Source organism: Chiloscyllium plagiosum, chromosome 6 (assembly GCF_004010195.1).
Source record: "Chiloscyllium plagiosum isolate BGI_BamShark_2017 chromosome 6, ASM401019v2, whole genome shotgun sequence".
NCBI classification, from domain to species: domain Eukaryota; kingdom Metazoa; phylum Chordata; class Chondrichthyes; order Orectolobiformes; family Hemiscylliidae; genus Chiloscyllium; species Chiloscyllium plagiosum.
In genome coordinates this window covers 113,158,049-113,172,893 of record NC_057715.1, presented here as the reverse complement: position 1 = coordinate 113,172,893, position 14,845 = coordinate 113,158,049, and the positions used below count along the sequence as shown (strand labels likewise).

Here is a 14,845-nt window from a genome sequence, read left to right as displayed (position 1 = left end):
CGGGCAAAAGCCTTCATCAGGAAAACTTTCAACCTCCTGTTTGTCCATCTTGGATTCCGGCATCTGCAGGGTTTTCATTTACTTCTAACTGCTGTGATCTGCAGCCTTTCTTCTTTTCAGTGCCATCCTTACCTGGTCAAGCCTAATGTGACTCAAGACCCAAAGCAATGTGATTGACACTCAACTGCCCTCTGGGCGATGAGTGAGAGGCAATAAATGCTTGAGACAAATAACTGCTAGTCTGACCGGTGAAGAATTTTTAAAAAATCTTAGCTGCATTTTGTTTTGGTAAAATTCAGCCCAAGCTTTCTGGTCCAGATCTCATATTAGGACTGTGATAGCCATCGATTGAAAATCCATGAGGAGAAAGTGAGGACTGCAGACGCTGGAGATTAGAGTCAGGATTGCGGTGATTTTGCTGGAAACCTCGATTCTCCTGCTCCTCGGATGCTGCCTGACCTGCTGTGCTTTTCCAGCACCACTCCCTCGACTCATGGGATTGGTGCTGAAAAAGCACTGCAGGTCAGGCAGCATCCGAGGAGCAGGAGAATTAACGCTTCGGGCAAAAGCCCTTCAACATCAATGAGCGTCAGCGGGAAAAGTTGATACACTTCTCACGTTCCATTTTAGAACGTCACCCGGACGCGGCGCCGCTGCTGATTGGCCAGTCGCTCCCAGCGTATCTATCGCCCCCACATGGTGGCTGGCGAGAAGTGGAGGCCTTTCTCAAGTCATTGTGCGAACTGGTGCATGTGTGGCGGTACAGAGGTGAGTGTTCCTATTGCTAACATAGGTTCCACTACCCGTTCCTGGGGCTGGGAAGCCAAAAGGGCGTGCACGATCGCTGCTGATATCTTGCTCAAATCGGGCTGAGATAATGCAAACATTGCAGTGAAACTTGCAAGCCGACTCCCCGAGGGACTGCTCTCGGCAGAAGTTTGGTGGCTCTGACAGTACACGTTTGCAGAGCCGGTAAGTCAGTTAAACTCCTCAAGACGCGAGGCGCTCTGATGGAGGGGGGTGGGGGAGAAGTAGGGTCGTTCTTTTCACAGGATGGAAAGTTGGAATTCCTCCCCATCCGAATCCACACGTTAATTTCAACACGGGTTCGTTCAGTCAAAGCGGACTGCACCGTTTATAGTTTAGGCGGTTATCAATTCCTCAACAACTTTTGAAACAAATTCGCTTTTCTGTTCCTCCTTCCCAATCGGTTCTCAGTCTTGGAACCCGTGCACTTAGATTGAATCTGCATAGCGACGAGGCAGAAAAATGTGACACGATTTATTTCTAGAAAATGCACAGACTTCAGTTTTCGTAGAAAAAAAAACACGCATGTTTCAAAAACAGGATTTTCAATGGATTAGTTGCATTCCCAAGTCTTTAAAAAAAAACCAAATTCTATACCAGAGTTTCAGATCTATTCGTTAAATACAGCACGGGTCAAATTTCAAGCCCTGAACTCTGGTATTGCTCTTCCCCCTCCCCCAGGCGCTTTTATTGTAAACGAGAGTTAGTTATTTCATCACCGATTTCTGATTGAACCGGGTGAAAAAATCGGGATTGTTCGATAATGCATAACTCGTCTGTCCAACGTGGAAGCTTTTTTTTTAAAAAAAAGTAGGGCTTTATTAAGCTGTGCGGTTTGTGTTTTCTGGAATTGAAGAGGTGGGGTAAGGATTTTCTTTTAGGTGAGTTCGACTGAAAGTTTTGTTTGACTTTTGTCGGGATAGGGAGCTGCGGGTTCGGTGCCACATCCTCGCTGTGGCGCTGCGGGTTGCAAGTGAGTTGAGTCTCAGTCACTACTGCTTTTGTGCGGAGTTCTGCCTCCCTCTCCCCAACGCCCACCGGGCTCTCACCAGTTCAGCCTCTCTCTCTCTCTGTGAGTGTGCGAGGGCTGTAGGGAGGGAAAGTTTTGCCTTTGTCCGTTTCCAATGTGAACATTTTGGGGCAAAAAGGGGATCAAATGTCCAGTCAAAAATATGTGAGATGCAGTTGGCGATTTACCAGGCAGGACTTGAAAACTTTCTGACAGCATCGGAGGATCTCTGTCCACTCGCATCCGATGAGAGAGCAGTGTTCTCAAATAAACCCGTTGGACTATAACCTGGTGTCATGTGATTTTTGACCGTGTCACTTTGTGGAAGTAAATAGCCTTGCAACAAGTCGAATAAAAGCAAACTGGCCGCGTGTGCTGCAGATCTCAAACAAACACAGAAGTTGCTGGGGAAACTCAGCAGGTCTGGCAGCGTGAGGAGACAGTAACAGTCAATGTTTCAAGTCCCATACGACGACTCTTCAAGACGGTGAGAATTTTGATGTTAAAACTGGCACTGACGTCTCCTGCACATCAGTGAGAGGAAAGTACTGCGGATGCTGGAGAGGTGACACAAAACAGAAAATGCTGGAAAAGCGACTCAGAAAAATCTGTGGCGAAAGAAATTGTTAGCGTTTCGAGTCCAACCTCGGTTACACTGAAATCGTAACTCTGTTTCTCTCTGTCTCTACAGACCCGCTGCGTTTTTCCACCAATTTTTTTAAAAGACTGCTGCTGACTGGACATTTGTCCCCCTTTTCCCCCCAAAATGTTCACATTGGAAACGGACAAAGGCAATACTTTCCCTCCCTACAGCCCTCGCACAGAGAGAGAGAGAGAGAAAAATCGAATTAAAAAAAATGCCGGGGCGATTAAACAAAAGGGGCTTTCGGGAAATTTCAGGGTGTGATTGGAACCGTTTGATCGAATGGCGGAGCATGTTCGATGGGCCGAATGGCTCGTAAATAGTATGGTTTGAGTGTGAGATTTCAGGCCCTGTTTGTAGTGAGGAGGAATGGTCATTGCCTGCATGGTTTGGTGCACGTCTTGTCAGCTAAGTCTTTTGGAAGATTTCGTTTTTGTTGAGGATAGTAAATGAGACCGGGTAGCGCCTCCCTCTTCCAGTTCCTGATCGAAGGTGCAACTGGGGGGGCTGTTCAGGTCACGGAATGTCTGCATATTTGCTGCAGACAGCAGCCCCCCAGGACTGCAGGGAGTAATTAGAGTGAAATCTGGTGCCAGGCAAGTCCACTCCCCTCCCTGGGGTTGTTCAGTGTAGTGCTGAATTCGCCCCTGGGAAATGATTAAATTGTGAAAAGGCTGCGAGTTAATGGTCAATGTTTACAAAGAGAAACAGAATCTTTAGTCAGAAGTCACATGACACCAGGTTATTGTGGATGCAGGTTTGCTGGTTTCCTGACTATACTAGATAACATTTTCAGTAAGCCACTGTTTGAAGCACTGCTGGTGTAGTCCGCTTTCTATTTACAGAGGAACCTCAATTATCTGAATGCCAATTATGCAAAAATCGGATTATCCGAAGGAGATCTCAAGGTCCCGATGGAAACATTACATCAAAGACATATTTCCAACAGAGAACACGTCTTTTGTTGACAGTGATTAAACAGGCACCGTCTCCAAATGACTGACTGCCAGCCCCCTCTCTCTCTCCCCCCCACACTTTTCCTGGAGTTCTACACAGGGGTGTACCCTAAACCCTCTCTTCCCCACATAATCCCTCTAACATTGTCTTGTACAGGGCAAAAATGGAACCTGTCAAAAAGTTGTGTGTGTAGCTGTGGCTGCGTGTGTGTGTTTCTGCTGTTTGGAGATTTACCCCATCAGCAGCAGTCTTTGTTGGTGTACAGTCCAGCTACCCCTGGAGAGTGGGTGAGGGGCAGTGTTGGGCAGGCTTTGGAGCGGGGGGAGATGTTGCACGGGGTTGGGGGCGGGGGTGCGGTCTTTGATCTGGGGAGGTGTTGCTTGCGATTGGGGGTGGGGGGAGGTGTTGCATGCGGTTGGGGGTGGAATGGTGGTGTCGGGGGCGGGGTCTCCTGAACGGGGAGCAGACTTTAAAAACTCCGAGCCTTAGAGGAAAGGCATTTAATCAATTAACCGAATAATCGATTATCTGAACAAAATAGTGCCCGCCCATCACGTTCGGATAATTGAGGTTCCCCTGTATATGTTTGGGTTTCCTTGGGTTGGTGATGTCATTTCCTGTTCTTTTTCTCAGGGGTGGTAACTGGGATCCAAGTCAATGTGTTTGTTGAAAGTGTTCTGGTTGGAATGCCATGCTTCTAGAGTTAAGACATCTCAGAAATGACTGCCAGACTACTCGAACCCTTTGGCATCATGGTAGCCCACAAACCTACCAACTCACTAAAACAGCAACTAATGAACTTGAAAGACCCTGTACAGACAGCAAGCAAAAGTAATGTCATTTACAAAATACTGTGCAAGAACTGTAACAAACACTACATTGGACAAACAGGCAGGAAAGTAGCCACCAGGATACATGAACATCAACTAGTCATAGAAAAGACATGACTCATTCTCACATGTGGATGACAACGGACACCACTTGGACTGGGACAAAACATCCATCCTAGCACAAGCCAAACAGAGGCACCCATGAGAATTCCTAGAAGCATGGCATTCGAATCAAAACTCTATCAACAAACACATTAACTTGGATCCCATTCCCCCCACCCTGAGAAAAGTAACCGGAAATTATGTCACCACAGGAAATGACATCACCAACGCAAGGAAACCCAAACATATAAATAGAAAGCGGGCTACACCACCAGTTGGGTGTTACCTAGTATGGTGATAAAACATCTGAAAAACAAGCCTTCCAACTCAGCGAGCAAACCTACATCCAGAACCTCAACCTGAAGCTACAAATCTTCTCAAAACTCACTAACACCAGGTTATTGTCCAACAGGTTTATTTAAGATCACAAGCTTTTGGAGCACTACTCTTTAGTTAGGTGAAGTTCTGAATTTGTAAAACCAAGGATTACAGATGCTGGAAACCAGAGTCTAGATTAGAGTGGTGCTGGAAAAGCACAGCAGGTCAGGCAGCATCCGAGGAGCAGGAAAATCTGACTTTGTCCACCCCAGTCTTAACAGCAGCATCTCCACATCAAGAATTTTTTATGGGTGAGCCCAACCTTGTGAGTAACCTGATTTCAAAATCACCAAACTGTACTTTTAAAAAAAAATTACAATGGGAAAGCTATAGGGAGGGGCTGAATACACTGGGGCTATTTTCCCTGCAGCATCGGAGGCTGAGTGGTGACCTTACAGAGGTTTATAAAATCGTGAGAGGCATGGATAGTGTGAATAGCCAAGGTCTTTTTTTCCAGAGTAGGGGAGTCCAGAAAGAGAGGGCATAGGTTTAAGGTGAGAGAGGAAAGATTTAAAGGGGACATAAGGGGCAATGTTTTCACACACAGAATGGTGCGTGTATAAAAATGAGCTGTCGGAGGAGATGTGGAAGCTGGTACAATTACAACATCTTAAAAGACATCTGCATGGGTACATGAATAGGAAGGGTTTGGGGGATATTGGCCAAATGCTGGCAAATTGGATGAATTTAGGATAATTGGTCGACATGGGCAAGTTGAACCAAAGTGTCTGTTTCTATGCTGTACATCTTTGATATGTAAATTGGCAAAGTCTAGTCAGTTTCTGCTATGACAATGTGTCCATTCCTCTCAGAGTTTGAGCCAGAGTCTTGTAGGGCAACAGAACCTGAAAGGCAGAATACTGAATTGAACTAGCGCTAAACAAAACCACAGAGTACACAACTTTGGCAAATCTTGTTTCATTTTAATGTAGGACAAAGAACTGCAGATGCTGGAAATCTGAAACAAAAACTATAACTGTGTTTCTCTCTCCACAGATGCTGCCAGACCGCTTGAGCTTTTCCAGCATTCTCTGCCTTTGTTTCAGGTTCAACATTCCCTGATCTTTTACACTGCTTGTGCTGACTGTGCCCGGTCTATACGAAGAGAGAGAACTGGAAAATGGGGTGCTCTGTTTGATTAAACGAAGAAAAAAAAATTACCATTAAATAATCAAGACTTTGTACTTTTGATTTTCATAAGCCCTGCCATTCTTAGCACTGGGTAAGAGAATAACTTATTCAGTAACTAAACTGTTGAATAATTGTATGTTAGATTGGGACTGGTGACTGGGGAGAATCAAATGTGTAACATTTTAGTATATGGCCTGTCATGAGGTTGGGTGGCAGTGAGAAGTGTTGCTGCCTATCACCGGGTTCAAGTCCCACTAGAGGGCTTGCTGGCCAAGAGCAGTACATTCATTATGCAGCCAAACCTATGTACAACAGGGAACAACTTGTCCCTTGGAGGTTGCTCCACCATTCATCAAGATCACGGCCGATCTAATTTTAACCTCAACTCTAGGTTCCTGCATATCCGGAATATTTGTCCATCTCCTTCATAATCAAGAATCTATTTGCTTCTACCTTAAAATATTTGAGGGTTCTACATCAAGTGACTTTTGAGGAAGGTAATCCCAAAGACACTCAACTTTCTGAAGGGAAACAATAGTTTCCTCATCTATTTTCAATGGGGCGCAGTTTATGTTTCAAGTATGACGCATGGTTCTGGATTCTCCTGTAAGAGGAAGCATCCTTTCTATGTCCACCTGGTTAAGAGCCCTGAGGACCTTACATATTTTAATTAATTCACCTCTACCACTTCTAAACCCCAGCGTGTTTAACCTTTCTTCATAAGGCACTCCATCCATTCCAGATATTAGCCTCGTAAACCTTCTGTGAACTGTTTCCAAAGTATTAACATTCTTCTGTAAATATGATGCCCAGTACTTTACACAGTTCTCCAATGGTCTCCAGTGCGCCGTATAACTGAAGCATAACCACTCTACTCTTGCATTCGATTCCCCTCACAATAAACCAGAACAATTCTATTGGCTTTCCTGATTACTTGCTGTACCTGCATACCTCCTTGTGATTCAAGCATTAGGACACCCAGATCCCTCTACATCTGAGCTCTGCAACCTCTCACCATTTAGATTATACGCCTTTATATTCTTTCTGCCAAAATGGACAATTTCACTTTCCTAATTGTACACCAGATCTTTGCCCACTCACTTAACCTCTCTGTATCCCTTTGTAAGCTTCTTGTGCTCTTGTCACCACTAAACTTTCTTACTTATCTTTGTATCATCAGCAAATGTAGCTACCATACCTTTGACTCCTTCATCCAAGTCATTTCTATAGATTATAAAGAGTTGAGGCCCCAGCATCACTCCTGTGGCTCACACTTGTGACATCCTGCCAGGCTGATAAAAAACCTATTTATTCCTACTATCTGCTTCCTGTCAGCCAGTCAATCTTCTATCCTGATGAAGTGCTTTTGCCCGAAATGTTGATTCTCCTCTTCCTCGGATGCTGCCGACCTGCTGTGTTTTTTCAGCACCACGCTCTCTACTCTCTCCTCCAGCATCTGCAGTACTCACTTTCTCCTAATCTTCTATCCATGCCAATATGTTACTTTTCTCAATAACCTTTGATGTAGCACCTTATCAACTGCCTTCTGGAAATTTAAGTACAATACATCTGTTGGTTCTCCTTGATCCACAGCTGGATTGTTAATTGTCCCCTTTTGTGCTATAAATTATGCTGGAAAAGAATGCTTTCCTAGGATTTTCTTTGTGCTTCTAACATTTTGCACTTACCGTGCATATGTATCTGCAACTTTAACTCTTGTTAAAACTAGAAATCACTAGATTGGCACAGTACAGTACCTTAAATGTCAGCAGAGATTGTGAAATTTCCAAATGAAATATTTGCAGTCTTCCAAACAATTGACTGAATTCCATATATATTCTTCCATGGTATTATCTTCAATCTTTCTAGATGTATCAAAATCTGACCACACCTCATAAGCAATAAATAAGTCATCATTCTTTTTCTGTGCAAGTTAACAAATCTGCCCAAACCTTCATCCATGTTCAAATCCTCAAGCTGAAATTCTGAAAAAAAATGTTGTTTCTTATCCTGCTTTTGCATGAATAAAAGTCCTCAGCCACAATTTCTCTTTGGTAAAGAAGGAAATCAAGTCCACATGGTAGCTTATTCTTCTGCTGGTCATGAGGCTGTTTTTCAGAAAACAGGAATGAGTAATCATATCCCAAAATTTTGACTCCAAACACCAGATGATGACTATTTAACCGGAGACCAGGTCACACATTTTTAGTGAGAGTTTTATTTGTTAACCACATTCCGTAAAACTTTGATCTACTGATTACTAGCTCCCTGTATTTATGCAGCAAATTCACACTTAATTAACCTTTAGTAGTCAATCACTTGTTCCATTGGTGTCAGGAATTCCTCTGGATCATATTAGATGACCACAGGAATCAGCAGGAGGTCTCCTTGTCCCTATATGACCCAATGCAATGACATTTCATCGGATCCGAAGTCATGTTTGAGGATTCCCAGGAACTCCCTCCCGTCTGTACAACACAGGTTGCCTCCTCTGGTGGAACTTTTCTTTGAAACTGAACATACCTAAGGATGGTGACACCAGTGTCGAGGGCCTTGTCTGTAAGGTATGATTCTGTGATTATGTCTATGTCAGGCTGTTGGTTGGTCTTTGGAACAGCTTGTTCAATTTTAGGACAAACCTCCAGATGTCCAGAGGAGGACTTTGTAGAGTCAACAGGGCTGTGTATCATTGTTGTTTCTGACACCTTAGTCATTGATGGATGGTCATCTGGTTTCATTCCTAATAACATTGAACTGGTCCTCATACAGTGACCCAAGACCACTTGCAGGCAAGTTCCGTGAGGATTGATATGTATCCTCATTATCTACAGCTTTTCTGGAACCACATACTAAAGATCATTATTAGGCTAAAGGTTGCAGATAGTGATGGTCCCATGTCTCTGCTGTCTTTGTCTTTCTAGACTGTAGTGGCTGTGGGTTTGGAAAGTGCTGTCTAAGGGCCATGGGTTTGGAAAGTGCTGTCTAATAATCCTTGGTGAATATCTCCAGCGTATATTTTGATGGTGTAAATTGCTGCTGCTGAGGGTTAGTGGTGGAGGGAATGAATGTTTGTCTGATTGTGATGTCAATCTGCCAGGTGGCTTTATCATGGATGCTTTCAAGCTTCCTGATATTTGTTGGAGCTGAACTCACCTGGGCAATTGGGGCATATTTCATTGCAGTCCTGATTTGTGCCCTGTAGATGCTGGACAGAATTTGGGGGGGGCCAGGAGGTGAGCTACAAGATTCCTCACTTAGTTGCTACGATTACTTGTGTGACTAGTCCAGTTCAGTTTCTGATCAAGCGATAACCCCCAGGATGCTGATAGTGGAGATTCAGTAATGGGAAGAACATTGAATGTCAAGGGGCGGTGTTGTCTCTTATTGGAGATGATAGTTGCTTGGGACTTATGTGGCAATAATGTTAGTTGCCACCTGTCAATCCCAGCCTGATATTGTCCAGGTCTTGTTGCATTTGGGCATGGACTACTTCAGTATCTGAGAAGTCACAAATGGTGCTGAACATCTGCACTCTGACCTTATGGGGGGATGTTCATTGATGAAACAATGGAAAATGGTTGGGCCAAGACACTGGCGTGAGGAACTCCGGTGCGGTATCACCTTCCTCGAAGGAAAGTCTTATGTACGTTATACTTAGGGGAATTTTAAACACTTGATATTTTGCCATTTCAGTACTTTAAAGGATGTTAATTACCATCACCCCATTATACATTATTTTAATGCTGATGTGAGAAATTCTGTGAAATCCTGGGGCAAAATTAGCCACAAATGCATGAGGAGGATTACAGGCAATCTTATTTTTCAGGGTGCTGTGTTCAATTCAGTAAGATTGTTTCTCGACAGCCCTTAGTGACTAACCTCTCTTCTTTTACAATGTAGGTAAACAATGGCTTACTCTGCCTGGTTGAGTTTGGTTATCTTCCTCCTCTCCTGTGATGATGGCCTGATGACGTGCTTCCCAGGATGTCACTGTGAAGTGGAAAGTTTTGGAATGTTTAGTAGTTTCAGTCTGACTAAAGTTGACTGCAGTGGGGTTGGGCCTCAGCTTACCGGTGTCCCCATACCGTTGGATACCTCTTATCTGGACTTATCTTCTAACCGCTTGAAGACCATCTCCCCCTTGATGTTTACAGGACCTGGCTACACAACATTGGTGAGTCTCGACCTTAGCTACAACGAGATTATGGGCATGCCTTCCAACACGTTCTCTAAGCTGAGATACCTTGAGACGCTTAACTTAAGTCATAATTCCCTGGAGGTGCTCGAAGAGGGAATATTTTCAAACCTGCCTCTTGGAGAAATTGACCTCAGTGCTAACAAACTGCATGATATCAACTTCGACATTTTCACATCCAAGGGACATGGGAAGCCCCTAAGTGTAGACCTTTCAGACAATCGAATAACCACTGTTGTCCGAAGTCTGGATAAAAGTGTTCCCAATATTTATAGCCTAGATTTGTCAGAAAATAAATTGGAGTCTGTGCCAACACGTTACCTTTCTGGTGTTCCACTACGCTATCTCTATCTCGGTCATAACCTCATCTCCAGTATTCCTGAGAATGCTTTCACGGGACTGCAAGAACTGACCCACTTATCGCTACGGAATCTTCCTAGACTGATGGAACTATCTCCCAATAGTTTTAAGGGGCTGCAGAACTTGCAGGTCTTAGACTTGTCACATTGTGTGAACTTGAAATTCTTAAATGTGGCTGTGTTTGGAGGCCTGAGCTCCTTGCAGGAGCTCTACCTGGAAAAGTCTGGAGTTGCAACACTGTCAAGTAACATTTTGAACTACCTGCCTTCCATTAAAAGAATCTCTGTTGGAACCAGCTTAATGAGATGTGGGAAGACGGCAAAAGAAGGCTCCTTCCATCGACAGTTTGGCTTTGTTCAGAAGGAACAGACATTGCATTGCTTAGATATTAGTGGCTCCTCAGACACTGAGTATGTCTTGAAATTAAAATGAGCCAAATCTGAACAGCAGTGAAGGACGGGCCTTTATTTTTGATAACTGTGCCCTTTGAATGAAACAATAAGTGCCTTCATTTACTAAACATCCTGTTTCCAAAAATCTTTTAAGAGTCCCTGCCTTTAAAAGTTTCACTTTCTTGTACAAATTTGTATGTGTGGAATTTTACTCCCATGGGATGCAAGTTGACTCTCTGCCTTTTTTAGTTTCAGTAATCAGGGGCATTCGGAGCAAAAATATACAGCAGTCTTCAACAAACACAAAAGCCTGCATGAATGTGCCTAGCCTAATTTGGCTTTCTAAGCAACTGTCTGTCCAAACATTGAGTGATGCTGTAGGTGTAACTTCTAATTTGCACAATATTGTAACTGTGGGTGAGACTTGGAAATTCCAAGTTGTGATGGTGGAATGATGATCTCTTTCTTAAATTCTTGTATGTGCCACATTTTCATCCATCAGCAGAATTGTATTCTTCTGGAATAGAGTTTGTTTAATTTTTCAGCCTGTCACTTAAATGGAAAACTGTGCTACTTTGACATAAGTTGTTCAAGACAAGCTGTTGATTTCACATATTCAGCTTTATTTTTCACCCAAATCACACCCCCTTTTTCTTTGTTTTAAATAAATTTAGAATTTAGATATGTAATTACCTACCTCCACTTTGCTACAATAAGATTAAATATGTGACTCAGTAATAAAACTGAGGCATCAGATCACTTTACATTGTATTATATAATCCTTGCTGTTAGTCCAATGTCTTCCACTTTTGTATTGTTAAATCTGATTATTGATATATTTCGTTTGATTTTTCTCTCAATTTAGGGTGTAGGTTTGCTCGCTGAGTTGTACATTTGATATCCAGACGTTTCATTACCTGGCTAGGTAACATCATCAGTGGTGATCTCCAAGTGAAGCGAAGCTGTTGTCTCCTGCATTCTATTTATATCTTTCTCCTGGATGGGGTTTGTGATATAGGAGACATTTTGGCAGTACCTGTTTTCTTAAACATTCATGCAGGAAGTACAGTTGTTCGCGGGTGGAACTCTCTTGGATGGCATTCCTTTCCCATCTTCAGGCAAGTTGTAGCGTATTGCGCCCGTAGGCTTTTGCAAGGTTTGTGAAGGTTTTGTAGCTCAGGTTGAGATTTAGGGTGTAGGTTTGCTCGCTGAGCTGTAGGTTCTCTCAATCTCTAATCAGAAATTGTCAGTGTTTAAAGTCACCCTCTGGTACCTCACTCCTAGTTTGTCATTCATTGAGAAGTGAGTGTGGATTAAGAGTGAGACCATTTTTGGGCGATGTGGCTGTGAGCAGGAATCACAGCTGAACCTGATCCCAACCTCAACTAATTCAGGAGATGTACTTTCTGGTATGATGTATCATTCAGCTGTGGGAGGCTTCACAGTGGAGATTGATCCTGTCCTCAATCAGCATTCCAGTGGTCAGTGACCAGAAGCAGGAATCGTGACTGTTTTCATCTCCTGTTAACATTGATTCAAGTGTAGCATCTAAACATGGTGCAAATTTGACAAGATGATCTTAATTTAGCAAGTGAGCTGAAGAACTTTATGCTTTAACCAGCTGAGCCAATAGGGATAATATTATGGTTTATTTTTCTCCTCTCTTCTTCCATCCTCCTCTTCCCCCAAACCCCTGTGCACGTGCGCCACAACCACCATCACCCTGCACCACCTGCTGATAGCTGGCTACCCAGAATATCTGTACTGCGCACTTAGTCCATTAGTGCTGCGCAGCTGTAGCTCTTGGCTCCAGTACAGGGCTCCTTTTAACCAAGGCCAGCTGTTTTGAAATGATGAGCTGAGCAGGGTCTTTTTGATTTGCCCAAGCCAAGCTGCAACAATCTTGCCTCAAGAAAAGCAAAGATAAACAGTGGTGAGTTAGTGGAAGCAGCTCATTTTAACATCCCAGCTGGTGAGGTATCCAATTCCAACATTATCCCAAGAAATATGAAATCAGATTTTTAAAAAAAGACACCTGTGTCATTTAGCATTTTGACAATACAGCCTTTTGGCACATTATTTATTTTTATTTTTACCTTTTCAATTGCTGATACTTGGTGATACAGTTAAAGTTTTAATTTTTCAGCAAATTGTAGTTTGTTTCTGCATAGAGTATGTTAGATGGTGTAACATCAGAATAGTGACTTGAGTATTTGAAGTGGTGACTTAAGTGTTCAAGTTCCACCCCAGAGAACTCGGTTTTGGGCTGACACTTCAATGTTGCTTTATTGGAGACACCATCTTTCTGATGAGACCTCAAAGCAAGATCCCCACGCCTTCATTCCAAAAGAAAGTGTAAGAGAACCGATGATATTATTTGGAAAAGGGAGCGTGCAGGACAAGCACACTCACTCAAATGCAGTGGGCTTTGATGAAATCTCTATTTTTTTGTTTTAAAAAAGATTTTTAGTAATCTTAGATCCAGTGGGTTTGACATTCGGGGTTTCTGTTCTATGACTGATATTCTCATCCAAGCTAGACTTGATGAAAACCTTATTTTCATATACATGGTTCTGTAGCACAGATCTGCTGCTTAAGGCATTGATATCTTGCTATTCTTGGTGCAACAAGGTGTACAGAGTCAAGAGTATAAGTAATTACACTTGGTGTCCAGCTGTTGTGTCTGACCCTATTTTGAGTTAACATTGAGTGCCTAAAAAGATATGAAAACAGAATTTCAAAACAGTACAGCTTTCCTCTCCCTTCCCCACTTTAGTGTTTTTGTTTCACAGTGCTTTATGAAATTATTGAGAAACAATTTAGTAATTCCTTATCTTACAATGCAATTGAACTTTTGGACGTATGGATGCTGATTACATTCTGCACACTTATAATAAAATGGTTGGGTCTTGTTCATTAAATTATAGGAGCCATCTGTCTACTTAACATAGTGTCTCTGTCTAGCTTTCTGCTGATCTCCTAGGAAGTTCCATTTGAAGCATGGCTTATAGAAGAGAGCGCTTTTCGTGCATGAAAGTGTACTGTTGAGGATGGCAGATGAATAGTAGGTACTTGGCTGCCTGCCAGGCGAGGTCTGGGCACAAGGAATACATGCTTTCAAGAGTGAAGTTTAAATAAAAGGAGGGGGGAAATGACCCTTGCCTTTGAGAGTACTGGTAGAGTTGCTCAATTTACTGGAAAAAAAACTGGCTCTTTTTATAATTGTTAATGACACTTGCTTTCATGGATATACGTAATGATATATGAACACTAATGTTGCCTTTGCATTCCTGTGGTGTATAGTTGGATAATGTGACAATCAAATCAATGCTGAGACGACAATAAAGGCTTCATGCACTTGCAAACTGCCACATGACACTACTATCTGAGAATTGCTGGGATCTGTCTTTCTCAGCACAATTTTCACAATGTTGTCTCATGGCCATTTTTACGGTTTCTCTTGGTTGTAATTTGAATTCTGCTATTAAGTATTGGTGAAATAAATTGCAGCTCTATAAAAGAATTGTTTGCAATTGTGGTATGCTTGTTCCTGGACGGGGAGAGGCTAGAACATTATGACTGTGTTTGTATTGGTGGTGGGTGGGTGAGGACGGGTGGTAAACTAAGAGTCAAAATGTCAATTAAGTGTTAAAATGGTAATTCCCTATAGGTGTGTTTAAAAATATGAATGAAAAATGGGTTCTTCTTACTTTGCTAACTTTTGTTTCTCCTCTGTTCGATGTGACTAAATGTAATATTTAGTAATTGTATCTTCACACCTTATTCTTGGAGAGAAAATTGCAAAACTGTGGAAAGTTTCACAAGCATTGATGTTATCTTCTCTTGGTGTTCATTGTGAATTCCTAGGTTTGTAGACTGATGAGCAGGCTGGGATCTCAATGGTCCCTTCTTTATGCTAGCCTATTTAAGTGCTTGGTCCTATGTGGCAAATGTGTTTTATGGGGTTCCTTAACCCATGTGTTGCCAAATCTTGTGATTTAAAAACTGCACTGCATTTTTAAGGACCATTGTGCTTCTTGA

The 14,845-nt window shown here is 42.6% G+C and overlaps 1 protein-coding gene across 7 annotated transcripts; it reads left to right on the top strand.

Moving 5' to 3' along the window:
* Nucleotides 1-668: 668 nt before the first annotated feature.
* tsku (tsukushi small leucine rich proteoglycan homolog (Xenopus laevis)) lies at nucleotides 669-14,324 on the top strand. 7 transcript variants are annotated; one of them, XM_043692443.1, is made up of 3 exons: nucleotides 669-768; nucleotides 5,723-5,948; nucleotides 9,758-14,324. In XM_043692443.1, exon 3 carries the CDS (start codon nucleotides 9,765-9,767, stop codon nucleotides 10,842-10,844), a length of 1,080 nt encoding a protein of 359 aa, XP_043548378.1. In that variant the 5' UTR covers nucleotides 669-768; nucleotides 5,723-5,948; nucleotides 9,758-9,764; the 3' UTR covers nucleotides 10,845-14,324. The 7 variants fall into 7 exon arrangements, with proteins under 7 accessions (XP_043548378.1, XP_043548376.1, XP_043548379.1 ...); XM_043692441.1 differs by lacking the exon at nucleotides 669-768 and adding an exon at nucleotides 780-972; XM_043692444.1 differs by lacking the exon at nucleotides 669-768 and adding an exon at nucleotides 1,021-1,688.
* Nucleotides 14,325-14,845: the final 521 nt, after the last annotated feature.